The sequence below is a fragment of the Seriola aureovittata genome, chromosome 17 (genome assembly GCF_021018895.1).
Source record: "Seriola aureovittata isolate HTS-2021-v1 ecotype China chromosome 17, ASM2101889v1, whole genome shotgun sequence".
Classification (NCBI taxonomy): domain Eukaryota; kingdom Metazoa; phylum Chordata; class Actinopteri; order Carangiformes; family Carangidae; genus Seriola; species Seriola aureovittata.
In genome coordinates this window covers 5,674,453-5,702,423 of record NC_079380.1, presented here as the reverse complement: position 1 = coordinate 5,702,423, position 27,971 = coordinate 5,674,453, and the positions used below count along the sequence as shown (strand labels likewise).

Genomic DNA, 27,971 nt, shown 5'->3' with positions numbered 1-27,971 from the left:
CTGTAGAGTCTCAGTTCCTGGAGATGGGACACACTGTTTCAACAATGCCTTGATGGCTGTTACCAACACGTTAGCTGCCGCCCTGACACATGTGTGAATTTGTTTATCTCATTTTACTTTAATTTGTTGTGTTCAAATTCTGGGTTTATTAATGTGGAGCGTCATTCTGAACATGTGCTGAATATCAACAAAACAATCAACTACATTTTTGTGATGAAAAAAAAAAAAAGACAGAACATTGAATTTGTCGACGCAAATGATTTTCATTTTTTAAGAATGTGGATACAACCATGGAAGACAACCCAGACAAAACTACTTCAACAGATAAATAAGGGCACAGCCAGCCATCACATGTTTCAGTGAGTCACATTAATAGTTCACAGTCTTACATTAGCTGACATTATTGCTTTTATTATTTATGAAACCCCTTTCAAGATGGTGAAATATCACAAAGTTTGTCAAGTTACTGAATGTTGCATCACTGAGCTGACAAACAACTGGTTCACAGAGATAACACTCAGATTGCCTGGAAAACTTTTAATGATTTATCAGGGTGACAAATGCTGCTTAAAACTGTAGTCAGCTTCATATATAAACAAGCTTTTAAATATGTGGAATTATAGACTTTTGAATAGACTTTCCTAAACCTTTGTCAGAAAGCATATTTCTATTGTGAGGTGAGTCACTGCCAAATCAAGAAAACAAATACTAAGTGACAAAGAGGTGAGAAAATGAAGCTTGGCACCTCTCGTTCACCCCCTCAGTTTGACACAATGTGGGTTAATCACCTTGTCACCCTGAGGGAAGAGGACAGAATACAAAGACAACAGCAGTGATAGTGTTTGATTTTTTCAACGTGCAGACCTTGTAGAGCTGATGATGATCCAGAATGCCCAGATGCACCAGGTCGTCATGAACAACATGACCATGTCAGCTCTCGGGTCATCCGGGTCCTCAGGCCCTCCGCCCGGCCCAGGCCGGTACCAGACATGGGTAAGGGTCAGTTCAGTTAATAAATTTAAGTCCGAGTTGATGAAAATGGATTTGGATTCTGAATAGAAAATGAGTTTGAGTGTATCACCCTTATCTTGATATGATTAAATATAGGAAAAGATTAATTTACTTAGCTTCACTCAAAAATAAAATTCTTTCACTCCACATTTACATACACTCCCTGATTTTATTATAGAGACTCAACCCTCACTTCCAGCCTATTCCTCCCAATGCTTTAAACAAAGCACCAGCTGGCTGGTTAAACAGTTTAATCTATTTTCATTTCATTCCAGAACTTTGTAAAGAATTTCCCAAATCCAGAATCCACCTTGTTGTTTTAGTGTCACAAGACTAAAACTCCACAAGTGATCTTGATCTTGCACTGAGAGATTAACTGTTTTTCTCCTTCACTGTGTCAGGCTCCCAGAGATCTGGTTATAATTCAGGACAGTGAGGCTGACCCAGAGATATACCACCACTATTACCAGTCTGCCCCATACCTGTCCTGTCCTTCATGGCTCCTGCCCTCACTGGTCTACCAAGAAGACCCCAACAAACCCACTTCTGCTCCACCACACAGAGACAGGTGATCAGAGCTCCCACATGTCCATTACATCTAATATGACAACTCATTACTGCTGGTGCAGAGAATTAACTGTCAGAGCAAATGAAAAGTCAAAGGCACATTCACCACTCTGAAACAGAATGGCTAATCCTGAAAAGAAATCAGATTTATTTGGGAGGCAGCGTGTATTGAATCATCACCTGCTGGCAGCCTGAGACGGTTTCAGACAACGCAAATCCTTGGGATTTCACTTAAAGGGAAAAGGACGTTTTATGCACCTAGGCTCCATCTCGTGAAGTAGATTCAACCAGTGTATTCTCCCATGAAATTCACTTTTAAATATCTCAAACTTACTAATGCTTCGGTAACAATAATGCGTGTTAATTACTGCAAGTGTGACAGGACCTTACTGTGAAGTGAATCCCTGTGTGAATCAAATCTGTTTGCCAATGTTGCTATCGCTAACTGGCTTACTGCCAGCACTACTGTGTAGCATATCAGAGCAGTGCTAGCATGGGCTCAGGGTTGTGGCAGTATTGATGGTTCATAATGACACTGTAGTGAGATGTGGAAAACTGACTTTATTGACTTGGTATTTCTTTAGAAGAGTTGACGCTTTTTGAATGGGAGTTTATAGGAGCCAGAGGTTTTTTGGAGCCAGCCCCTAGCGGCCGGCAGTGGTACTACGCTTTAAGGCACTTCGCATTTGCTTCACTTTTTATACGCAGTGTCTACGTCCATTTTTATGTATGTTGTAGTCTGTTTCTCACACTTTACATTTCTTCTCTGCTAAAGAGAAAAACTATTCAAAACTGTTCAAAATCTCGACAGCAGGCTTAGAAATATTATCAGCCATTTTTTATGAATAAATATTTTACGTAAGATACTAAATTGTGTTTTTAGATTTTATATCATTGCACTTTTTTCTATCATTGGTTTTTGGACTTTTTATCATTGCTTATTCAAACATGGACGATAAAAAACATCCAGCAGACATCACACACTGATGAATATTTTTGAATGTTGTTTGATCAGCCCTGCTGTCCCTCCTCCTCCCCCACCCGGTGCCACCACTGCGACTGTGGAAGTCAACGTCACTCCTGCAGCAGGTAAAGCCAACCACACGGCAGCACTCAGCCAACAGCCAATTAACATGGTCTGCCCCCGTGATGTCAAAGGGGTCTCTGAAGTGGGGTGCCAAGAGAGGTCTCGACAGGAAGCATCATTATAATTATGATGGAAAGGGTACTGCAAGTGATTATGGTGCTGTTGATTGTTGATTGGTTGAAGAGATTGGTTCGTCAGATGCTTTAGATTTGTGTCATAATTTATCTTTGTTTCTTTCATAGAGAACAACTGATGAGACAGAAGCAAGAGAAAAAGAGAGAGTGATTAATATTATTACTCACCAAATATGTTTTAATGGGCAACAGTAGGAAGGAAAAACTATCTGGAGTTTATTAATCTTCACTCAAATGTCCTGATCTCACACTTATGTTTGTCATTTTTCTCTCTTATTATAATTCAATTTCTTTTAAGCTACTTTACAATGGCTGGAATAGGAAAAGATTTATGATATTGTGCAATATTAAAGGCATTTTTATACCTTTATTTTGTTTAACATACATTACTCGAATTGTCCAGTAGGGAGCAGCAACAGATGTTAATTGGCAAATAGACCACAGGCTGTATTGACAAGCTGTATTGACAGTGACTCTGCATGCTATAGTGCTGATGACGGCCATAACATACCACTGTGGGCAACAAGTGGAACACCGTGTAAGATCTATTTTTGTGTAACACTGTATGACCTTGTCTTTAAATACACTGTGATGAGTGCTTAGAAGGATATGAGGAAGTGAACTACTCAATCCCTTCAGGTGATGACAATAAAAGCAAGAAAAGTCTTGAAAAGTGCATGAAAATAGTGCAATTCAAGAATTGCATGGAATGTTTTGGACATGCCATAAGCAAGAAAAACATGGTGAGGCGTTTGACTGCTTTTTCTCATTGGTTAAAACTCAAGTAAAGGGAAAGGTGTTGAGATAATGTACAACTGTTTGACCCAATTCTCAAGGTTTGTATTTACTTGCTTGCAATAGCAGATAGCAAATGGGACAACACAGTGAGCAGGATGCAGCGGAGACAGCTGAGACCATAGGAAAGAATTTCAATGTCAGTTTAGTAGATTTGTCCGTGGCCACACAAGCCCTCTAAATTCCCACATTCCTTGGCATCCACTGAAAATAGTATCGGGGGTTCGGAGGTTTAATTGGAGTTTTAAAAGTGGATTGTACTGTGACAGTGCTGGGTGGGGCGAACAGGATTTCAGCAGCAGTGTGGGAGGGTAATTTTAAAGATAGGGAGTGAAGGCAGCACACCCAAATCTCTGATAAAACACTAGGATTAAGAGCTCAAATGAGAGGAACGTGCCGATACGACTGTCTCTCCACTGTCTCCTGGGCAATGCCATTGTTTACTCAGCTATTAATATCAAACCACCACACGCTGCCTATCACAGGGAGACGAGTGAGAGCGACGAGAGGCACAGCAGGTCAGAAGGGGCTAAAGACACAAATATTCCTCTGAAGAGGAATGAGTCTTCGTTAGAGAAGGGCAGCTAATGGCAGCAGTAATAATTGATAAGTTAGACTGAGTAAATTGTAGATTTAGAGAGTGAAAGAAGAGGAGGTGATGCAGTGCATCCATTACAGCTCTGCACACTAACACAGTGGGGAACAGTGCGTTCTGTGTTGAGAACAAACACAGGAGGTGGGACATGAAAGATAAATGAGGGATGTAAAGTGGTGATGTGGGGTTTGTTCCGAGGGTGGAGGACACTGTGACAGTATGTAGGTAACCAGATTATGGGAGACAGATACTCAGCTATTTATATCAGCTTGTCTGGCAGGTTTCTGTCATCGTGTTCCCTCATAAAATTCATCATTTTCCAAATTGATATATTTCTTTCATACGTTCTAATCCTTTTGCTCATATTGTTGTATTCATATATATTTCAATTTACTATCATATCATATCATATCATATCATATCATATCATATCATATCATATCATATCATATCATATCATATCATATCAGATCATTCTCTATATTGTAACCCCTGATTGCTGTATTGACTTTATCCCCATTTCTCTTTGTTGCATCCCATTTTCTTCTGCCTAACCTGTTATCTTCAGGGATCATGAGGTTCTTGTCTTTACTTTTCCACTTCAACATAAAATTTAATAAGTGTGTTCATGTTGCATCTTGGACAGACAACATAAAGACCAACAGGTGTTGAGCAACATAGCTTTTATTTGTAAAAATAATAAATATCTAGGACAAATATTTCAACATCATTGCACACATTTCAAATTCATTTACACCACTGGGTATTCTCAGCTACTACAGTGTCTGTTCCTCTACCATATATAGGTATGAACCTCCACTCAGCTATCAAGGTAGATCAGCTAGTACACAGTAAAGAACAGGTTATTAATTTTCCTAAGTCCTCTTGATTGGAGGTGTCAGCAGGCACACACACGCACACACACACATATGTACAGCCGCAGTGTGTGATCACGCCGGAGCATTCTGTACTCTTCACAGAGATCAGAGACTGTCAAGGGCTTCTGGAGGCCTGGATGCTGACCAAGGCATGTTCCCCGAGCGCTCACCCCCTCCTCTTCCTCTTCCCCCCTGACTCTCCCTCCCTCTTCCTATCTCTTTTTACAGTCTGCTACCTGCCTCTGCCTTTGCCATGTCATTTTCCATCTGTCACTTTCTACATCACTGCACGCCTCCACCGCCTCTCACAGGTATAATCCATGAGTCAGACGACCACGAGAACACTTCAATTTACCTCATGAGGATATTTACACATTGCGATACAAAAGAAGGTGGAAAGGAAGTGCATGCAGCATGGTTAAGGTGCACCGGCACATGCAACCGTTGGGTCACAGTGATTACACTGAAGAGATCAGCAGATACGATGAAACCCAGCCGGCCAGCGCGGGCAGAGATTAGCCCGTGGCACAGCTGGGAACTCGCACCCTGACTACCCACGACAATATGAATGCCTTCACACAACCATTTCTAATACTGCTGACCACCAAATGCCAACAATGACGTGAAAGCGTGACATTTACCTGGTGCTGTGCTCGCCAAGAAACACAGACAGTGCTAAAAATCTACAGTATGTAGGGTTTATGACGAATGTCGCTAGAGATTAATCTATATACATCTTGTCATGCTCCCTCCTGACACGCTCTGCTCAATGACTATCCTTCTCCATCTGTCATCCTTCTCTTCTCTCCCTAACATCCACTCTTTCTCTTTTTGTCCTTTTGTTCTTCACCCTCTCTGAGCCTCCAGGGACATGGAGCGACCCAGGGCTTTGGGCGCTTTGGCGAACTCCATGAGGGTCGGCTTGACAGGGGGGAGATCTCTTGTGATCTCCCCCACGGTCCTCTTGCTGGGACAGGCTCCGTCTGGGTTGGGGTAGGGCTGCAGGTCCTCCTCGGTGTGTGGGGCTCCGCGTCCGAGCCTGACACCCAGCTCTGCGGGGGTGAAGATGGGCAAGGGGAGGGTGTTTCTCTTCGGCAGCAGCTGGTGCTCCCTGACCCCTCTTTCCACAGTGCCCACTCTGAAGACGCCAGAGGGGCAGGCCTGTACCAGCGAACGGGCCTGCCACTGCCGGGACAGAGTCTCCCTGCGAGAGTCGTCATTCATGTTCATCGTCTGCCTGCAGCAAACAGAGAAGAGTTGAAATTAGAAGAGTGGGAGCACTCACTGTGATTCACATATTCAATTAGACTGTTACTGTCTTGCAATATGAGAATAGGTCTATCAAGAACTTGCCAAGCAAATGAGCAAGTAGATCTCAGTCCGTATCTTATGATGGTAATGAAGGTTTGAAATCACAGCTCTCACCTGTCCTGAGGTTGAGTTTTCAGACTGACACTGTGCCAGTCAGCGCTGTAGCTCTCCCTCTGAGGTTTGTTCTCCTCCCGTACGCTGCAGGTGAGCTCAGCTCCCACCACCACGCCGTTACGCTTCTCCAGGACGGTGCAGATTGGCATCTTCTCTGCTGTGTGAAGGCCTGTCTCAGATTTATCGTTCTTGGTGATCACTCCCAAGGGCTGGTCTTGCGGCTGGGATGTTTGTCCGAGGAAAAACAGTGATGCTACAGCTGGCTGTGTGTCACCTGGCTTCCACTGTCTCTCTCCCTCTCTGTGCTGTCTATGCCTGGGCTCGGGTCTGTCCACGTCTTTTATAGATGTTCTGTTGCTATTTCTGAAACATGTTGTCACTCTACAATCAGTGCGCGATGACATCCGACACCAAGTGTTCCATGTCTCATTCCCTGAGAGCTGGAAGCCTCTCTGAGGAGGGGTTAAGGGTAATTGGGCTGAAAATCCTCTGATTCTCAAATTGTATGCACTGTCCCCTCTGTAATCACTCAGCACCAACATTTTCCACTTCAGCTGTGATCACAGTGTCTTAGAGGGGCCAGTATCATGGAGACACTCTGTATGGCGATTATATAAGTATGTAGACAGACACACACAACAGGTTTAGTCTTTGGAGAGGAATCTTAATCAGGTTTTGGTCTTGATGTACATGAAGCAGCGAGTGACGCCTCCCTAATGTGGAAATATAACAGTGATGCAGCTGTTTTTCACCCACAGAGAATCTTTCAGGCCTGTAGGTTAAATATGCGTGGATGAGGAATGACACCTCTGTCACTTGGAGATAAAAGGTGAAAAGCCAGCGATCTTCACGGACTGGCTTCATCACGTCCCACTGACTTTCATTTACAGGATATAATATAAGGAGTTTATACAACAGCTGCGCTTTCTGACAACATCTACACCCCTCATTAGATGCCATTACAGTGCGCTGCCTCTCAGCAGCGGCGAGAGCTCCATCCCTGGTGATTCATTACCACGGTGACAGAGCACCGCGCAAGCCATAATCAGCTCAGGTTACAGACTGAAGTACACACACACACCCATGCGCACATGTACACAAGCATTCAACTCTGACAGTTGTCTGCTGGTGTGATGTTACTACCAGTCCCTGTCTCTGACTCATTCATCCACATCAGGTACCGGTATCATCGGATAGCATGTATCAGATGTATCGGGAATCAAGTGTGATGTGTCCACAGTGACAAGAAGCTGATCACTCACACTGTCTTTAAATGTGTTTTACATTCGGGGCACGTGGAGTAATGACTAAATTGTGCAATGTGCTAAATCTGTAGATGATGACATTAAATCATAACTGAAATTGTTTTATATTATATTGTCATTCATCATCTGTTTTTACACCAGCCTCCACAGGAGTTCTAGTTGTTGACAGATACATTAACAAACACTTGTATCTGCATACGATGACATTTCTAAATCCTTTGATAAATGTTACATTGCTTATGAATGGTAAATCAGGGGGATTAAAGCAAAGTGTTCCTTTTCATGCAATTAAGTGCTACTGTCCTTCTGCTTGTCGAGTGCAACAACATTTCAATTTCTTCTCTGCAATTTCTCAGGAGAGCGCTATTGTATATCATAAATACTGCTCAGTGTCAGAGAGAGAAAAGAGTAAGAGCACCATAGGCATCACTGGGGTCACGCGTACAGTCATGTTATGACACCATGGCAACCATGAAATGCCAATTCAGAAACCTAATAAGTCACTATGCAAGGTCTTTCACCATTGAGATCATATCTTTTTAGAATCAACTTGACGCTGAGCAATCAGGTTTTGAACTAGTGCACAGACTGACGCCTTTGATCTGCTTTTATTATAATGTGGGTGTTCACCTGCTCCAGCGGCAGGGGGGAAATCAGATGGCTCTCTTAACTGTTGTTGCGTGAGTCATGCAATGCTAATGAAGCCAGGGATGCGGAGGGTCTGTAAAGGTGAACAGTGATGAGGTAAGCCCTGTCACAGTGATCACCCCCTCGCTTCGTCCTCATCCCTCCACCCGCACCAGACCAGACCAGACCAGGCCCGGCCAGGAAGAACTTTGTGTTGCATAACAACACTGCCGCAGCTGCTGGGAAGTGACATTTAAATGAGCTGTCACAGAGAAAGAGATGTGGAGTGGGAGGGAGAGAGAGAGGGAGAGAGAGAGGGAGGGGGAGAAGGGCCACTGCAGGATAAGGCTCAGGCCTGTCAGGAGATGGTAAATAAAGCAAAATATTGTGAGTGCAAGTTTGTTAGATGTAACTTTGTTTTTTTATTTGTTTTTTGGGGGGTTTTTTGTGACAGATGAGTGAATTTGGGAGGACACAGAGGAGCCTCCTACACAGGTCAAGCTGACACAAAGTGCATGTTAGCAGCAAGAAGAATCTGAGGGAAAGTTCATTTCCATTGACTCGTGTATGGACACTAGCACAAAATCTGCAGTTTGACTCTACACTCAAGAAAGTGCAGCGTGGTTTCTGTGAACACATTTTTGGGATGATTATGCTGGGTCAAAGGGGTTCATTCATTTTACTGTCTGAAAGAATCGACAGTAATATTAGCTGCTTACTCTGGCCATAACAAATGTAATATTGTTATGAAGAGAAACAGTGACAGTAACATTACCTGTCAGCTTTGCCCTCTAAAAAGTTAACAGTGAGGTAAACAGAAAAAAATAACAATATAATGAATAATTGAAGTGGATGTAACTCAATAAAATGTCAGTAGCTAACTTTAGATGCTAAGTTATTCATTTTAATATCTAGTTAAAATGTATTCCAGTTAAAAGTATTTTCAGCATCATTAAATGCTAACATTTCCCACCACAAATGTAATATTTACAAGAAATTAAATGTTAGCTGTTATTTTGGTGATCAACAATCTAATATTAAGATGTTTAAATTGTAAAGTTACACTAACTGCATTTTTCTGCAATTAAACAATTCTGTTAAAAAGATAACATTAGCAATAATCCAATGTGAAGGGGAAATGAAAACATAAAAGTGACAGTAACAGTAGCTGCTAAGACTGGCCATCACAAATTTAATATTCATATGAATTAAAAGGCTTAGTTAGTTTACCTGCCAGCCAAGTGAGAAAGGTTAAATGAAAAAAAGCAACAACAATTATTCTAAAGTGAAAGCAATACAAGAAAATATCAATAACCTTAGCTGCCCAATTGCCCATTAACTATAATAACTAGTTAAAACCTGATATTTAAAAAAAAAAATGCCATCGAGACACACTCTTCGCTTGTGGCTGCAGACGTTTGTTTCAAGGCTTCCTTCGACATTTTGACATCAATTACACCCGGCGGTGTTTCTCCAGCATACAGTGTATCATCTATGTACATTTGTATTTACACAATTATTCATTATGGGAGACAAATTTTTACATTCAGTGGCCTCTTTCTGTATAGTTTGTGTCTGCATGATTATAAGAGATTATGAGTACACAACAGTAATAAGTGTTATAATATACCATTGTTGTTATTGTTATTATTACTAAATATAAGAGTATCAAGGTAATGAGACAAAAAAAATAACCCGCCATGTGGGTAACAGAGTCAGTTTCACTCACCAGGTTGGGTCAAATGAACAACCCATCCTCCTGGTTTAAATGGTAAAACCCAGCACGTGTTGTGTCCCACAGCGGTGGAGTTAAGGTTGTGTTATCCTTAACCCAGCAGTTTTTTTGAGTGTACTGTTTCATTCTAGCACCACAGAGTGGCACTGGTATTGTGTCTGTGTGCCAGTGCGGCGGCAGGCCGGTGCCGTGCTCAAAGCATGTGCCTCACAAGAGTGTCTCTCTTACATAACAACGACAACAACAACAACAACGTCCAGCTGACCACCAAACACCATCATCACCTCTCGCAAGCCAACGTCTGGTCCGGTCCCAACGGGATGGTCAGATGCAGGACAGCCTGCACCAGGCCAGGATTTGAGTAATGTCTGTGGATCGGGGCGTGAGCCAGCCATGGGTACACAGGCGGCAGGCCACGTGAGGGCCCGGGACACTTGTATCCCACTTCACAGGAATGTTGCTCTTGTGCCACAGTTTCCGTATAAACACTACCCCGTACTCACTCGACTTCCATGCAGCAAATTCTTTCTTTTAGTTTATTTTGAGATGCAAATTCTTCTGTTATTCTTTGTCATCTGTGGAATTGTGGAAACTCATATTACTTCACACGAGGCAGTTCAAAGGAAGACATCATACCAACATGTGACACTGTACACATATCAGGCTTTGGGCTGCAACTTTATTTAATCATGAACTGCACACTATAACACATACACAAACTGCCACAAGTTCAGAAATCTTTCACATTTTCAGCAAGTTGCTGGAGGGCAAAAAAACCACACCCTCACATCCCCTGGAAGTCACACACAGTCATTTTAAGGGTTCAACATACAGCACTTTACTACATTGTGTTTCCATCTGCTAGTTTCCAAAATGTTTGAAGCCAACACTGCAGACTTTAGTCAGTTAAAAGTATTACTAATACTGGGCTATTTTTTCAGTGTTGTTACCAATCATGTGATCGGATGAAATGAGTGCTGATAATCATAGGACAAAATATAAAGAGGGTCTGCTCAAAGGAACATCGCTACCCTGAAGGTTCACAACAGCTGAACAATAGACAGGCTAGGAACTTGATAAAACAGAAAACACGCACACACATACACACACATACACATACACACACACACACACACACACACACACATACAGTTAACACCTTGGTAATATTCACCTGAAAATCTGCTAAACCCTTTTAGATTTTGACCAGAGAACACAGACTAAGACTCAAGCTGTGCAGTTTGGGGGAGAAAGGAGAAATTCTTCAGCCTAAAACTTCCAAGAAGCCGCGGCGACACTGTACGAGGCAACAGACACTTGAAGAGAGGAGCTACACAATTCACATCCAGGTCTAAAGGGTTGATGACTACTGCCCCCTGCCTTGTGTCTGTTATTATTACAGCCAGTAGATCTTAAGATCTGTCACTCAAGTTTCCATCTTCTCTTTCGCTCTCGTCCTCTTCTTCTTCGCCTCCCCCATTCATGGCCTCCACCCTGGCCAGCAGCAGCGGCAGGCTGAAGTTGAGGCCTGAGGGCATCTCCTCGTCAGAATCATCCCTCGGCGGATAGAAGCGCTTTGCCTTTGCTAGAAAATCTTCAGCTATATCAAGATACAGGAGACGATCCTGTGAAGAGGGAGAAGGAAACTGTGACTGTGAGGAGTGTTTACTATCTTTTAAACATGTTAGGAAAGAACGGCCGTGCCTTCATGATGTAGCAAACCTTCTGTTGCACATACCCACCCTAAATTTAGTCAGGCAAAAAGCCATATCCAGTTCTAAAAGAAGTGTGGTCGTGTACTCTAAAGCTTGTGTGAAAATCTCAAAAGATAAGTACAGATTTGTGTAGCAGAACTTTTTGTTTTCTTCTTTAGTACCCCATTAATCACCTCATGACCCCTCGATTTGTCTTGTGACTCTCAGGAGGGGCCCAACCCCCGGTTTGGGAAACATTAGACAAAACAACCATAAAATAAAGTATAAACTGCAGCGTCAACTCAAAAATGTTATAATAAAATATATAATATATAAATATACTATATACTACATAATTTATAGCACATTTTGCTGGTAAAATTCTTGTACTTTTACTTAAGTAGGATTTTAATTGTAGGAATTATATAGTATTTATATAGTTTGTATACTGATACTTCTTCCACTGCTGTTCAGTAGGCTGGATCTGTGCCTCCTCTAAAGAGGATCCACCATAGGTTCATCCTGAGTTCATGGCCCTTACCTCATGGTTAAGACAAAGATACTGTTGTGACACCAACATTCAGGCAAATTAATGACTTATTTAGAAATCAGATTTGCAGTGGGACAACCTTGTCAAGTTTTAAGGACATATTTGGTCTTGAAGGGGGCAGCCTCTCAAATAGTTTATCACTGCTTATCTACTTCATAGGGCTTGAGGAAAGCACCCCTCACTGTGGCCTGGAGCACAGGGATGGACAAACCACGCCACATTGGGTCATGTTAGCATGTCCAGCATGAGTGAATATGTCTCACTTTTTTTTTTTCTTTTACACCCCAAGCTCCATGTCACAGCAGGGACACTCTCACAGCGATACCTAAAGGTTCAAAGTTCTCTGCAGTTCTCTGCTCTCACCAGGATGAACAGATATCTCTCTGGAGGCGGTTCTCTGCTGCTGAAGATGGAGGTCTCAGAGTGGAGTGTGTGAAGAAGGGCACGTGCTGCTGGGGCATTACGCATGCGGTCATGTGAGGCACCGGCAGACACTGTCAGCAGCGAGTCTGCCTCCGCCATGAAACCTAGGAAAGAAGGCAAAGCATCTCTGGTAGTCTCTGTCTCATCTGGTACTCTCTATCCCCCCTCATCTGTCCAGCCTTACCTAGGTTCTCCAGAACCGTCTTCCATTTGTCTCTGACTTCTCGGCGGGTGTCTCTCATGGCCTCAATGTCGACGCTCAGACGGCGATAGCCCTCAATAAGAAAAGGACAAAGGTTTTAAGAACCATGTTCCTTCAGCTTTGCATCATTTCTCATCTACCCTCTTGTAATTGTATCATTTGAGCATTGTCCTGCTGAGTCACAGCTGCTTTGAATAACTGATCACAATAATTTCACAAAGCTTATGATGACTCTTTTCCACCGCTGTGTAGGTTGTTATTGGTTTCTTTTTTTAGCCTCAGATTAATATGATTGAATGAGGCATCTGGGAAACTCCCCCTCACATACCGTGGATCCCATGCGGGTCTTGTTCCTGGCCTGCAGCAGGGTGTAAAGGGTCCGGTCATCAGCTCTCTCCGAGTGGCTGGGGTCTCCTGGTTCACTCCACAGGTTGGTCTCCTCGTCACGACGCTTCTGGACTTCACGGTTAAAATACTCCAATGGATCTTGACTGTGTGGTCAGCCAACACACACAAGCACCCAGAAACACACTCATTCATACAATGACTATTCATATATAATGAATCAAATGCAACACGCGCACGAGGAAGCACATTGCCTTGACACTAATAATAATAATACTCATATATTAATGTGAAATGCGGTGTCTCTTACGGTACTAATGGCTGCTTCTCATCCTCATCATCTTCGTCACCGGCGCAGCAGCAGCAGCAGAACTGCATGCAGAACTTCTTAAAGGCTGAACCCATCTATTAAGAAAAGAGTCACCGTGCAGCAGGTGTTCACAATGTCAGGTAATCCAGAGGGAAGTTGTGTTTCACTCGGGTCTTGGTTCTTCAAGCAACAGTGAAGGAGATGCCAGTGGTGAGTCTGGCCTGATATATATGCACTCAGCTGGATTGCTTTAGCTCCACAATGCCGCTGTCCCTGAAGGTGATCTGAAGAAATGCTGCTCTGAAGAGATTTCTTACAAAGGGGACCTTATTCACAGCCTATATTTAAAAAAAAAAAAAAGAAAAAAAAAAAAGATTTGGGAAAGTAAGAAAAGGTAGCTGTCACAACATGCATGTGGTCCACTAACTTCTGGGAAAAATGAACAGAAAGAACAAAATGTCAAAAAAAAGTTACAAAGGTCACTGATCCCCCCAAACTCTACCTAATCTTCAGCTTCCCATTTTCCAGGACCCCACCGCGGCTCCTCGTCCAGTAGAGGTTTGTCCTCCAGATCATTACCCTGTCTGGGTAGAGAGGCTCAGGCATATGGCAGCCCCAAGGACTGGTGCTTCTCATCAGCCTTACATGAAGGACAATGAGAGCAGTGAGACGCTCACTCTCTGATCGATTCTAAAACAGACATATTCACACACCCATAGCCTCAGAAGACAGTCACAGCACAATCATGTGAGCTGCTCCATCTCTCGTCCTTAGCATTGTGTTTTGCCCCGAGGACAACATATCTCCTCTTCAACAGTGGCCTGAATTACACACTTTATCCAATCCACCGTGGCTGTATTGATTTAAAGATTGTTTAATTTCATAGTATGTGGTAATTTAAATTATCTAGCTGTAAATCTGTGTAAAAGTGGTCGAATAAGAATCTTTTTTTCTTCATGGATTGCTTTGAATTTCTGACTAGCTCAAATGGCTTCATGTTGTTTTAATGTTCATGTTTCATGAAGCCTGAATGCTGAAGTCTGAGGCGTGGAGGGTGACTCGACCTCCAGAAGCCAGCCTAATTCTAGAGAGTTCAGTTTTGCAACGGTAAGTCACACACGTGACATATGCTCAAGTCACAAGGTACCATTGTTTATGACAAACACCCCTGGGATCTGATGCTGAAAAGTACCATTAATTAGATTACTGATCTGATGTTACCAGCATCTACAGTACAAAATAAATACAGCAAGAGGCTTCCAGTAATGAACAGGTTGTATCATATATTTTATTAAACATAAGACACTGATTAAGACTCAATAAAAACTGTTGGTCAGTTGTGATGATTTTAAATTAACATGTTTGATGAATCTATAGACAAATACATTCAAAAACTATAATAAAGGAAAACACTAACTCAAGTTGTCTAAGCAGGGTTCATGTGTATACAGTATACCTTTGGTGAAAGGTATGAAGCATTGACTTGACAGAGTAAAATAAATGCAAAGCAAAAGAAAAGGCCGACATGTAATGTTACTGTGATAAAGGCACCAAATTGTTGATATCATTAATTACTTTCATTTGACATTCCTTCTGTACAGTAAGTAGCTAAAAAAAAAAAAAAGAAAAGAAAAAGATTCTGTTGACAAAGCACCCAGCCAAATCTCAATAAGCACATACTCTGGACTTCATGAAGAAGAATCCTTTCAGGGTTCCACAGATGACAAATTAAAATGCCTCGAAGCCGTAGTAGCCATGTTGTGAGTGTGATGTGGTCATTCACAGCATCAGTTACAGCCATAAATATGCTCCATAGAAATATTGACTAAGTGTCTTCATGCCATATTTCTCAAGATTAAAAAGCAGAATAATTTGCTCTCTTTGGTTCGACTCCACATAATTTGAACAGGATTTCAGACATTTTTCTGAGGTTCGTCATAACACTGAGGTGCAGAAAACTTAATAAGCTGGAAGTGATATCATTAAAAGATTAAACACATAATATAATGCTTCATATGTAAGAAATGACAGAAAACCCTCATTCAGCACCGCATCTCAAGCCTGAGGGGAGCCCAGTACTAATGTCATATCAGTACAGTAGTAACTTTTTTTTTGTTTTTGTTTTTGTTTTTTGTTTTTACCACAAGGCCACTTGAGGTTAATGGCACAAACGATGACATTAGTCAGTGCACAGCATCCAGCATCCTAATTTATGAGCAGTTCCATCATCTTGGTTTTTTCTTTTTTAACTGAGCTTGCTAATGCATCTGCAACACTAACTAACACTAACCTGATTTGATACTTGGTTTGACCTCCTGCCTGATTTCAAAGAGCAAAACAGACGCAGTGTTTAAAAACCCTCTGTAATAGCCGATAACTAATAATGTTAGCTGATAGATTTTTGCACCCTGATACAGGAGATGAGGTCAAACTGAGAGCCTTTCGCTGGTTGGATCAGTGGTGTCTCCCTCTAGTGGCACTTTGACAGCGAGTGACTTCTTTCCCCATCTAATCACAGTGTAGTTAGGGAAAATAAAGTTCGTGGAAAACAGCTTTTACCCATTCAAATTACATGTTTCTTGAAGATATGGCTGTGAATTGTGGGTTTGTTTTAGGGCAGGTGCACCAGAGAAACATAATTAAGCCATTTCAGTGAAAACAGACAAAAAAAAAAAAAGCAGCAAATCAATGGCTAACAACGTGTGCAGTAAGATAAGGCTCAGTCAAGCCGTTGCGTCTGTTCTTTTGTAAAAAGTAAAATAGATGCCCACACACTGAGGATCAATCCATCTTCATCTGAGTCTTCATGTTTGAGTAAAGTCCACCCTGCCATGAGATGCCTTCAGAAAACAGGTCTCATTGCACGGTGAGAGACATGGCGAAATAATTACAGGTCCACCTCAAAAATATGTTTGTGATCACACTTAAAATAAAAAATAACATTGATGAAGTTTAATAATAAGGAGCAACATTGTCTTTGACAAGCACATTACTCCTCTTCTCATGTGCCTGAAATGTGCGGTCACATGTCTCACATCTCCAATGCTTAGAAGTGCAGTCTTTTCTGTTACTGTAGCACATCCCTTCAGCTTAGCTGCATCACAAGGGTACAGCTACGCCCCTTTTTTTGGGGTTCAATATACTTTAAAAAAAAAAAAAAAAACAGTAGTGATACCTCCAAACCAGCTGTGGCACAGTTTGATGTCTCTCCTGTTTTAAGTGAGGTGGTGGTGGGAGCGGTGAGAGGGCCGCAGGTCAGCGATACGTTGGCGTAAATGGGACATGAATTCAAACATGGTGGCGGCCAGACTCTGGTGGATGAGGTAGCGGGGCAGACGACCCTGATGAACCAAAAGAGTAAGTGTTAGTTGTTTTCTCCTCTCATATTATATTATAATTTCTTTTTTCATTTTTTCTTTGTCTCATCATTTCCTGTAATTCATACGCTCAGGCTTGTTATTTATATAATTCTGTTAATAGATTCTAGTATAATTACAGACCAATCATGTTTAAAACCCCATATTTCTTCTATCCTCATTCTATTTTTCTGCTTCCTGTCACTATTTGCAGCTGTGACAACAACTTCTCTAAATATAGACAGATTGTACAGGGTTCCCAAACATCCTGGAAAACATTTGACCAGTTTCCAGTCATGAAAAACATATGGAAAATTAGACAAAAAGTAAAATGTCCCGGAAAATATTGCATGTCCTGGAAAATTATTTCAACAGTCTCTTATTTTCGGGCAAAGTTATTTTCAGGGTCATGTTGCTGTTGAAATGGTTGGCTAGTTTATGGACAACAGTACTTTTGAATAGGCTGCTATCTGTTTTGTTTGGCAACGCTGTGAACGCATCACATGCTGCAGGCTGGATGCTTTACAACCTAAGTGGCCAAAAAGTCGCTTTATTCTTTAAATATATGCAAGTTACTGTTGGTTGCTAACTGTGGTAGTTTTTATTAGGTTTATTGATTAATGTATTCTTCCCAACTTGTTTGAAACTGTTGAATAATGGATTAGCATGTTTGCTTCAGCTGCTTGTTAGCTTGTTTTACCTGTAGTTAAAGGTTTATGGTTTGTGATTCAACTCTGGCGGAGCAAAGGTTTCTAATGTGTGTTGCCTCATTGCTGAGAGCTGTATAATAATAAATAGGAAAATGGGGTCAATACAATGAATGGTAGCCCAACTGCATGTTAGTCAAACACTGACTAAATACTCGTTAACGACACTGTTTACTATGTTAGCATCTTTGTTAGTGTCACCAGGTAAAACAGACCATAATATGACATGAAATGTTTAACTTCTGTAGAAGTAGCTCACAGTGGGTGTGAATAACCAGATTAAAAATCTCACTTCCTGTTACTAGGAAAGGAGCTAAAGTGTGATAAACTAAGACCCAGCAGCAGTAAATTCAACTGAGTCGTACATTTAGCTGTAAAGTTCGGTCTCGATTTGTCAGTAGGGGAAATTATCGGCTATTATTTTGTTATTGGTGTTCAGGCAGCAATGGTTAATATAATTTATAAGAAAAAGTGAGTCAGGTTATAAATTATTAATGATGATGATAATGATACATTTATTAACAAAGTTGTTGCGATCAATTTGTGATAATTTCACAATTGAGCATGTTACTGATTTAGCCATGTATAGACACCACTTATTTTAAACTCAGACTTCCACAGATAGGAACATATTGGTGTAAGACGTGATTCCTGTCCGTCATATGAACTACATCATCACAGTAAATGTCTCGGAGAATGAGGGAACCCTGTTTTACTAATCTTAAAAGGGACAGACCTTCCCTTCTTGTCTCAGACATCAAAGAAACGCTAGAGTAATTGCAGCGTGTTTGTTTTCACCTTCAAGTCTGTGTTGAGGATCCAGATGAAAGTGCAGACGGACGGGTTACTGCTGGACTTGAGGACCACAAATCCTCCTGGACCATTCTCTCCCCTGAGGCCGGCAACAGAAGCAGAACAGAAGACAGAGAAGTTAAAGAAATTAAACTAACACAACTGAACTTTTATTAAAATCGATATAATTTTCTAATTTACTGGATCAGTGACAAGGAGCCCGACTACAGGCGTGTTCTGACCTGACGTAGCGACCGCTCGGGGGTTTGGCGTCATGTTCGGTTGCCATGCCAGCAGACAGGTAGCAGTCTCGTTTGCGCTCCACCCGTCGGACATTAACAAAGTCCCTGAAGGAAGAAAAATCAATCGGACAATCAATGGACGCAGGAGACAGAAGATAGGAAGAAAAGATGTCAGAAAAGAAAAAAGCCACATATTGAAGCCTGCTGATCTACCTCGCAGACACAACTCCCCCTGCTGCTCCAGCAGAGACGTCATATGATACGAGAGTGTTGTCGTCAACCCTCTGGAGGATCTGAAGAGAAGGCAGGAGGCACTGTTAGACTTGTTAGACAGCAATGAAAAAATGTTCAAAAGGACAGAAAGATGAATAAAAAAAAAAAAAAAAACATGTCCACGTCGTCACCTGGCAGGCAGAAACCGTTTTGTTCCACTGGACCATTTTCTCTGGTTGCAGAATTACCTCCTGATACACAAGCTCAGCCTGACACTGCATAAAGGCCTGAATAGAAACAATAACACACATCATCTCATTTAGCATCATTTCAGAATAATGGTCAGACTAAAAAAAAAAAAGAAAGAAAGTAGTGTTAAAAACATGGGGAAAAATATATGTGAACATCAATCCTAGTACTTGGTTGCAGCCTATTTTCTGGCCCTGGTTTTCTGGCACAGTCTTTTCTTTGTTGTTCACATGATCTCCAGAGGCTGAGGTCAGCGCCATGGATTTCACAACACTAATTTTAGACTCTGATAGCCATTTCACAACCAGTTCTCATGTGTGTTTACGATCATTGTCCTGATGGAAAACTGCCTCATGTTATGTTTTCCTCCGCATCTTATGAAGGAGTCCTCTGTTCCGAGACAAACCAACAGCCTTGACTTGTATAATACTGCGATTTACTTGCTCAAACCACATCTTCATTACATCACTCTTAGTATAATGAGTGTGACTCGAGATTTATGTAGAAACAGAACATAAGACAAATTGCATTTACTTACATCCACCAACAGAAAGTTTAAAAAGGTGAAATCAGAGTTCATTCCCATTCTCAACCATTTCAAAATATAAAATTAAAAGACCCCCTGTGGAGTTTTTCCACCAGTGGTAGCAGTATGGAGTCAAGTTTTAACATGTTGGGCCCCATTTTGTTTATATCACGCATGTGCATGTGCATGTGCATGTGCATGTGCATGTCCATGTCCATACAGGTGATACGATACACATCTCTGCTGTTAGTTTCATGTTTTTTGTTGACCAAAGTTTGTGGTACTTTGCCAAGAAACATAACAATGCACCAACAGGGTGCAGAAAATAAATATTTTAAATATTTCAAGACATGTCTGTGCAAATGTTTTACAGGAGAGAAATCCCTTGAGATACACACCATGCATTGATAAGAAAACTGAGTGTAAATGTGATTGTTTGCTTACATGAAAACTAATATTCTGTGCTACTGTAACCAGATATCTGATTAGAAGAGAAAAACAATGTTTTTTTTTAATTAACATTAAAAATAGTTTAGTACAGCAGAAGCACAGCAGCTGCTTCACTTAATGTTATAGAAGGGAAAAAAAACAAGACTTAACATATTCTACAATCAGCAAGGTAAATCTGTAGGTCAGACTGATCTATTGATCAGTACAGTACATATCAACACATTTTAACACAGCAGACTTGTGTCTATGTCTAAAATAAAAACAACCTGAGGTTGCTCTGGCTGTGACTTAGTTGTTTATCATTTACAGCAATAACTCCTCAAGTTACAGCATCAAATTCAAACAGCCTTCAGTTATGGAGCATCCTGTACACAGCAGCTTCCTCTCAATTCCTCTATGAGAGATTACACATGTTAAAAGGAAGCCCTTTGTAACATGACTCCAGTTTCTCTGAAGCTGGTGTGACAGCACCAGATGTGTCTTTAATGACTGATTTAACACCCATTAGTCTCGGTTATTTTACCCTCTAGAGGTTCATATACAGCGCATCATCTGTAAAGTGAACTTAATTAAGTTATGGTGGAGTGTTATAAAAGGATTAAAAGCTGCACTGACCTGATCTGCTCTTTAATGTGACAGAGTACAAGGCAAAATCAGACGTATACATAAAATGTCAGTGAGACATATTAGATCCTACATGTGTCCATACGGTAAATGCAGTACTGAGTCTAAACAAGATTCCTTTGGGTCACTACTGGTGTGTTGTGATGGTTTGGTTTCACAATGAATACACAGGGGGCGGCTGTACCTTGAGAATGAAAGTCTTTCCATGGAAGGGAATCTCCAGGGTGTAGACAGAGTCTCCCATGTCCTGACATGAGACAAAATACTATTGGTATCATCATGCTTTTGCTTTCATTTCAAGGATAAAAACAACTCACTTCCTCAAAATACTGAATGATCTCTTGAGCCAAGTCAAGTTTATTTATATAGCACATTTCATACAACATAAAATCAATGTGCTACAAGATAAACTGGAGTGAACAATGTGGTGTGGCTAGAGTTAAGGCTCGATTGGTATTTCCAGTGTTTGCAGGTTGCTAACATATCTGGTTTGACTGAGTTCAGCATTAATCAGATAAGTTCATGAATCCCTCCTTCGCTGCTTTTCTTATCAGCAAAGAACTGTGATCAAACCATTTTATTAACACGTTAGTACAGTGGTTCCCAACCTGTGGGTCACAAATGTATTGCAAGTGGGCCAACAAATCATTTTTAAAAAAACAGTACAATTTTGGTGAGTAAATGTAATTATATAAATATTTAGAAATAATTTTTTTTTTAAATGTTTCAAAACAAAGAGATCTTTAAAAACATTAAAAATGTTTAAAAATGTTTAAAAACTCCTTTCAGTGGTTTTTATTTGTCGTTAAGGCCCATCACTGTGATAAACCAATGATAGGAACGTTTATGTTGTCGCCAGCCTACATGTTTCCCCTGCTTTCGGTTCAGTCCTGAATGTTTGATCGTTATCATTAAAATAAAAAGCTCTGAGAAGGTATTATTTGGTCTCCGTATTCTTATGGGGTCAGATGTGGGCCTCCAACATTTTTGAGATTTTAAAGTGAGCCATGAGTTGGAAAAAGTTGTGCTGCAATAAAATATGTGATATGTGGCTACGTCCACACTACTAGGTTTTAGTTTTAAAACTGGCGTACAGTGGAGTTTTCAAGCGCCTAAAAGAGAGACTTATGGAAACGCTGCCCTGTTTTAGATCGAAAGCTCTGGGGTTGGGTTGTCGTCTGGACCAGCAAAAAAGGGTGACCTTTGGAAACGATGATGTAGACGCCCACAGTCGCTCCCTGATTGGTTCTCATCAGCCAGAAACTACCAGTGGTGAATACTGATATAGATATTTGAGAGTTAAAAAAATAATAATAATAATCTGAGAATTATATTTTCAACATAAACAACTAATATAATTTTTTTTTTTTTCACAGAACTGTAACGAAGATAAATACTAAGCTGGACATTTTGCAGTTGAAAAATCAACTTGGCCAATTAGTCAGTCCAATCAGTGCCATCTCCAGATTCATTAAACTGATATTATATTTCCAAACAGAGTAGCAAAACACAAAAAAATATTTTGGTGACTTTAAATATTCAGGAGTTCAACACTTCATCAGTGTCTCACGCTCATTTAAGCAGCCACATATTTATTGTAGTTATACACACAGGCTGGAAACACTGAAGCCTTGAAGCCTTCGAAGATGCTTCAGGTTGGGTTCACATCCAGTGTAGACAGATGTACAGATATGAACTTGTGTGTGAGATTGAAAACGACAGCTGAGTTGCCAATGGTGTAAATGCATTCAGGGCAAGCTGGGATCAGAGTATGATTGGATCAGCCATACCACATTTGGAGGTGGTCAGGCTCACATTGTGTTCGGATCTCAGCCAGTTATAAATGCAAAGACCCGTAGATCAGATGTCTTTATCCAGATACAGATCATATGTTAATACCAGGGGTAAATGGGCTCAAGTCAAGCCAGTGAAATGTCCTTGAACCTGCATCCCAACCAGAGAGCGAGAGGAGACATGTTTCTTTTGGATAAACCAAATATAATAAAGCAAAGTCATACACTCACATTGTTTTTTTCAAATTTCCAGTTTTCCTCCTGGGCTAGGATCTGTTCCACCACGGACATGGCCTCACGACCCAGTCTAACGTACTCCTTCTCCTAGAGGGGGAGAAAAGACGATAGACAGAGTCACAGTCATCAGGTGAAGATGTAAGAAGGTATAACAGATGAGTATAAAGACTTTAGAAACTGATTCAGGTACCTGAGCAGTGACAGCTCTGCGCCCGAGACCCTCCTCATCCAGATCCTCTTCAGAGCCTGCAGATACAAGTTCAGGGCCAAAACTCAGCTTGTAACTCAGCTTGAGAAATGTACAAACACACTGGGAAGAATAAACCTGCTAAATCAGACTCTGACTTAAGAGGCTGACTTAACATTTACTCATCTATAATCACCTGCGACAGATTCAGGTGGAGAGTAGAACTGTCCGTCTGAAACGGCGCGGGGATAGATCATAGGGGCACGTTCACAGGCTGCGTTCACCACTGCTAGGTAAGCTAAGGTCAAAGAGAGAGAACTGTTAAATAAGGAGAAACTGGTTTCTAACAAGTCGACTTCAGACTTCAGTCCGGCGTCTCTCTCTCACCTCTTTCGTCATCTGCTTCCTGCGTGAGCACCTTGAAGTCAAGAAACCAGGTCTCCAGCCAGGCCACCACAAAAGAGGTGATGGGCAAAACATAGCCAAAGGCATTCTGGGATAGGAGCTGTGTAGAGACAGAACATATGTCATCCTGTGGCTGCACAGCATTAAAAAGGACTATCACAACATCCACAACAGATGTGAGAGTTGCACTTTATGTTGGTTTATGTTGCCGTTTTGAATATAAAAAGTTCACTGAGTTATTATAAATGAAATAACTTGATATTAGATGGAGGGAAATCCAGATGACAATATCTGTTTGATTCTCTGTGGTGCATAAAACAGTAAAACCAATAAAACTCTCATCATCGGATAGTACATTACTGGCATAAAGCAGAAGTGAAAAAGCTGAAGTGGTTTTAACAGCATCTGCTTGCACTACAAACACACACACACACACACACACACACACACACACACACAACTGTTCAAGTGTCACACTCACATTAGATACGATAACCTTGACAACAAGGAAGACACTGGTCACTAAAGTGGTAATCTGTGGAGGAAGGAAGGTTTGAATTTCTGTCATGATGCATATCCAGCACTGAAAATATGAGATTTTACAGTATTTCATCAGAGCGTGTGTGTGTGTGTGTGTGTGTTTGTGGTCACTTACCGCAATAACCCACCAATGCTTTAACCGAAAAGCAGCATAACCCACTTGTAGACACAGGAAACGAAACACAGCGAGGAGCTGAGACAAGCAGGAAGAAACAGAAGAAACAGGAGCTCGGCCATTTAATGGTATCACATGCTGCAGACATATTGGCTTTGTTAACATTTTCTGCTCTTGTGTCAATAAATGCAGACATGTGACCAAACTCAACAGCTCATTCAGATACTATAAATCACGCTGTATGACAATGAAATCAAATGAAATGTACACAAGAGATTTGGATTGAACCACTTACAAAGATGTCAAAGAAGGAAGACTTGAACTTATAACGGACAACCTCATTTTCTAAACTGTCCCAGATTGTGCTGGAGATCTGCAGGAGAACAGAGCAGAGTCCACATCAGAGTCAAAACTGAGTCTTAACCACCGCTGCTGCGGCCAAACAAAAAACAAACACTCACGTTCAGCTCAATAATCCAGAGGAGTGAGATGAAGAGCAAATCGAACGTCACAAAGAGGCAGAAGGTGCGCCGGACATCAGAGATGAGCCTGCGCTCTGCAGGTGGTACGAACAGGTACGGGGAAGGGAGGGACAGAGAAGTAGAGTAGGAAGCGTTCAGGGAGGCGATGGCAGGGAGACTGCCCCCAAGCTCCCCATACTCTCCACCCGGCATTCCTGCGGTGAGACAGGAAACTCCCCCCTGCAACAAGGGAGATAAAGTTGGTGAGTAATGTTGGTTACATTTAGTATCACTGTCCGCTCTGAGGGGAGAATATGCAAAAAATGGGGCTAAAAAATGCAATATTATATTAAACCCACTTTAAGCTGAAATATTAGACCTATGATATTATTCAGTGACAATGAAAACAATCGGGTGATGATTCATTGTCATCGTCAAATCTAGATGAAGACGAGACACACAACTCCTCTCCAGCGCACAAGTTTTCAGCTACTTTGATGAGCTTGCAGTGAAGCTCACAGTGGTCTGTGCCTCGCTCTGTGTGTGTGTGTGTGTGTGTGTGTGTGTGTGTGTGTGTGTGTGTGTGTCTGTGTGTGTGTTAAGAGTTTCCAAAGTTAGAAAGAGATAAGAGCAGCGAACACAGCAATGCATAAATATCCTTCACTTCTCTCTCTGCTCTGCACTCAGTCTCATGACTTCCACACCCAACCACAGGCCAATTCATCAGGTTTAAGATCCAGAAGTACACATGATCCATTTGTTATATTCTGATGCTATTTTATAGTAAAATGCATTTTCCTTGTTCACTGCTACATCATCTAGATAGTTGTGGTTAAGAGGTGGTTATGCTCTTTCTACATACAGACCCACAATCAGTCATCTGCAATGTTACATTAGCTCTTCCCCCATTGACATCATTAAAACCCCTTTAAAACCCCTCTCCTATCGTTAGGCTTTTAATTAACATCATGAAGTTATAACTGACCACACTCCATCTTTTATGTGTGTGTATTTATTTGTTCTCTGTGCAGTGCATTTGTTTTCATGATTTTATCCGGATATTCTATACTTTTATTAATGTATTTATATCCTCTGATTTATGTCTGTTTTTATTTGATTGTAATCATCAATCACATAATCCTATAAAGTAATCTCTATATAAATTACTTTGGTCAACGTTTGTTGTCGTTTTTGTTTAATTTGATCACTGACTCTGCAATATTACATTTAAACTAATGTTTTTCTCTTGAAGATGTTCCTGTAAAGCTGCCAACTCCATGACAGGGACAGAGACTACAATCTGGTCTACACTGAAAATGAATATTCTCTGTGTAAATAAATTAATATCAAATTAAATCATTTGTTTGCCAGGTGTTTGGAAGTTGGCATATGATGCAGAATTTGATGTGAACTTAAAACTCAGCCTACTTCAAGTACAGTTTAGTGGTGGATCATTTATTGCACGACAACATCAGATTCTTGGCAGAACAACAAATCTGATTATTGTTAACCCAGTGACTCACAACCACTGACTGAGTATCATTTGTTTCTTGGACTATTCGTAGACAATCAACTTGATGTCAACAAGCATCATGAGTCATCTCAGGTTTATTTATTTACCTCGCAGAGCTACAGTTATCAGCAGTTGCATAGGAATCTTTTCAATGTTTAAAATTCATAATAATTTTCAGACCCCCCCCCCCCCATCTCCTCCCCTCACTTCTGCTCGTAAACAAACAACTATGTAGAGTCTGTCTCTCAGCTAGCTAACTTACCGTTGTTAACAAGACACACACAACACAGACAGAAAATAATCACCAGAGCCGCTGCTCCACTATTGCAGTTAACACTTGTAAACAAGCGCAGACGACCAGAAAGGACAGACGGAGAACAATTTGCTAGCTACTCCAGTTAGCTTTTACTGGCTAACCACCATCGTCTCTATGCAAGTTAGTTTCACTGGCTAACTGTTACACCGTGAGAAAATGAAATAGACACGTGATGTGTCAAGTGGACACTTACGGGAAGTGACGCCAAGACACAAGAAAATACAGTCAACTTAACCCCGCATCAAATTATCTCATGAAGCCCCCAAATTAAAGCATGAAACTCACTTGATTTATCGCATCATCATCGCACAGCAAGTCTTCCGGTTCAGACCATTCAAAGAAGACACGTCGCGGCAAGATGAGTCACTGCCTCTCTTCAGCACGGCGAAACCCACGTGACCGCGGACTCCAGTGCCCACAGTTTGTAACCAAATATCCTGTATACAGTCTCTGGTGTAATTACACCTCTGTCCGGTTCAATGTATCGATGTCCGTATCGATAACAACAACCTGTGCAAGACTGTTGGCCTCCACCTAGGGACTACAAATGAAAATGTGATTCTAGCTATGTCTGGTACAATACATGTGTTATGCAGTTAGTAAACAATAAATAGAAATGAACAAATAAAAAACTAGTGGATGGGTCACAATGTGATTGTAGGCTGGGGTGACATAGCATGTTATGTATTTAGAGACAATTAGATATTTAGATAAAATAATAATAATAATTATTATTATTATTATTATAACCATCATCATCATAATAGGGAAATGGTTTGTGGTTTTTGTTGGTTTTCATGCGTTCTTATTTTATTATAGTTTAATATGCAATCTAGTTCTGTTGCAGTATATTGTTTAATGAAAATGCAGTTGGTATTAGGTGTATAATGTGTAGTAATGAATAAACCATTACTGTTTTCTAGGTTAGAAGATTTAGTGAATCAAGTGTGCTGTTGTTTCTGATTTGACGTTTAATAGAATTGCTTATAATCCTGGGTACACAGTGTCCTCTTCTGTCCAAAGCGCGTAACTGCAGCACGTTTATTGTTTTATTTTGAAAGTATAACCGGAAGTATCCCTGTGCTTGTATCAGAGACAGTAGAGAAATCTTTGCTTATATTACTAAAACTAGTTAGTCTATCTTCCCGTCATTCACACCAAACGTCCGTCGAGGACGTTCAAAATAAAATCTTTCAAAGTAGACAGAAGTGTGCACGGGCTGTTTTACAGGAATAAAAACGTTCAAATCGAAACACTACTACAAGATGTGGACCATGGTCTTATAATACATCCATGATGTGGACCTATCGATCTGTCAGACCCAGATGCCAAAGATCACTGGACCACCACTGGCTCTGTCAAACAATGTAAGAGAATAAACTATAAAGTACTTTCGATTTCGTTAAAAAACAAAATATGACCTTAATAAGCCTTAAAACGAGTTTGTATCAGCCCTGCAATATATTACAAACATATTACATTTCACCCATGCGCTACAAAGTGTTTAGTTGATCAGAAACATCTTATTTCATTGCATTTTAAAAAGCACTGCATCCTTATGACCAGACCAAAGCAAAGAAATGAGAATAGCAGGGTGTTATG

General features: G+C 41.0%; 4 protein-coding genes across 7 annotated transcripts; 1 reads left to right on the top strand and 3 right to left on the bottom strand.

The window, feature by feature from the left end:
• Nucleotides 1-866: 866 nt before the first annotated feature.
• LOC130184707 (proline-rich protein 29-like) lies at nucleotides 867-2,918 on the top strand. The gene is made up of 4 exons (XM_056400747.1): nucleotides 867-993; nucleotides 1,413-1,579; nucleotides 2,594-2,667; nucleotides 2,908-2,918. Exons 1-4 carry the CDS (start codon nucleotides 877-879, stop codon nucleotides 2,916-2,918), a joined length of 369 nt encoding a protein of 122 aa, XP_056256722.1. The 5' UTR covers nucleotides 867-876.
• A 1,937-nt stretch (nucleotides 2,919-4,855) lies between these two features.
• Nucleotides 4,856-6,806, bottom strand: tcap (titin-cap (telethonin)). The gene is made up of 2 exons (XM_056401678.1): nucleotides 6,493-6,806; nucleotides 4,856-6,304 (listed from the first exon to the last, which is right to left on the bottom strand). The coding sequence occupies exons 1-2, from the start codon at nucleotides 6,639-6,641 to the stop codon at nucleotides 5,914-5,916; spliced, it is 540 nt and encodes a 179-aa protein (XP_056257653.1). The 5' UTR covers nucleotides 6,642-6,806; the 3' UTR covers nucleotides 4,856-5,913.
• A 3,956-nt stretch (nucleotides 6,807-10,762) lies between these two features.
• On the bottom strand, nucleotides 10,763-13,738 carry mreg (melanoregulin). Its single transcript, XM_056400746.1, has 5 exons — nucleotides 13,644-13,738; nucleotides 13,317-13,479; nucleotides 12,971-13,061; nucleotides 12,727-12,890; nucleotides 10,763-11,744 (listed from the first exon to the last, which is right to left on the bottom strand). Exons 1-5 carry the CDS (start codon nucleotides 13,736-13,738, stop codon nucleotides 11,532-11,534), a joined length of 726 nt encoding a protein of 241 aa, XP_056256721.1. The 3' UTR covers nucleotides 10,763-11,531.
• A 1,168-nt stretch (nucleotides 13,739-14,906) lies between these two features.
• stard3 (StAR-related lipid transfer (START) domain containing 3) lies at nucleotides 14,907-26,748 on the bottom strand. 4 transcript variants are annotated; one of them, XM_056402349.1, is made up of 15 exons: nucleotides 26,655-26,748; nucleotides 24,541-24,780; nucleotides 24,375-24,452; nucleotides 24,080-24,157; nucleotides 23,906-23,959; nucleotides 23,407-23,524; nucleotides 23,216-23,317; nucleotides 23,023-23,078; nucleotides 22,827-22,919; nucleotides 20,987-21,049; nucleotides 19,145-19,240; nucleotides 18,954-19,033; nucleotides 18,741-18,845; nucleotides 18,505-18,598; nucleotides 14,907-16,984 (listed from the first exon to the last, which is right to left on the bottom strand). In XM_056402349.1, exons 2-15 carry the CDS (start codon nucleotides 24,751-24,753, stop codon nucleotides 16,859-16,861), a joined length of 1,356 nt encoding a protein of 451 aa, XP_056258324.1. In that variant the 5' UTR covers nucleotides 24,754-24,780; nucleotides 26,655-26,748; the 3' UTR covers nucleotides 14,907-16,858. The 4 variants fall into 4 exon arrangements, with proteins under 4 accessions (XP_056258324.1, XP_056258325.1, XP_056258322.1 ...); XM_056402350.1 differs by lacking the exon at nucleotides 26,655-26,748 and adding an exon at nucleotides 26,563-26,654; XM_056402347.1 differs by lacking the exon at nucleotides 26,655-26,748 and adding an exon at nucleotides 26,359-26,498.
• Nucleotides 26,749-27,971: the final 1,223 nt, after the last annotated feature.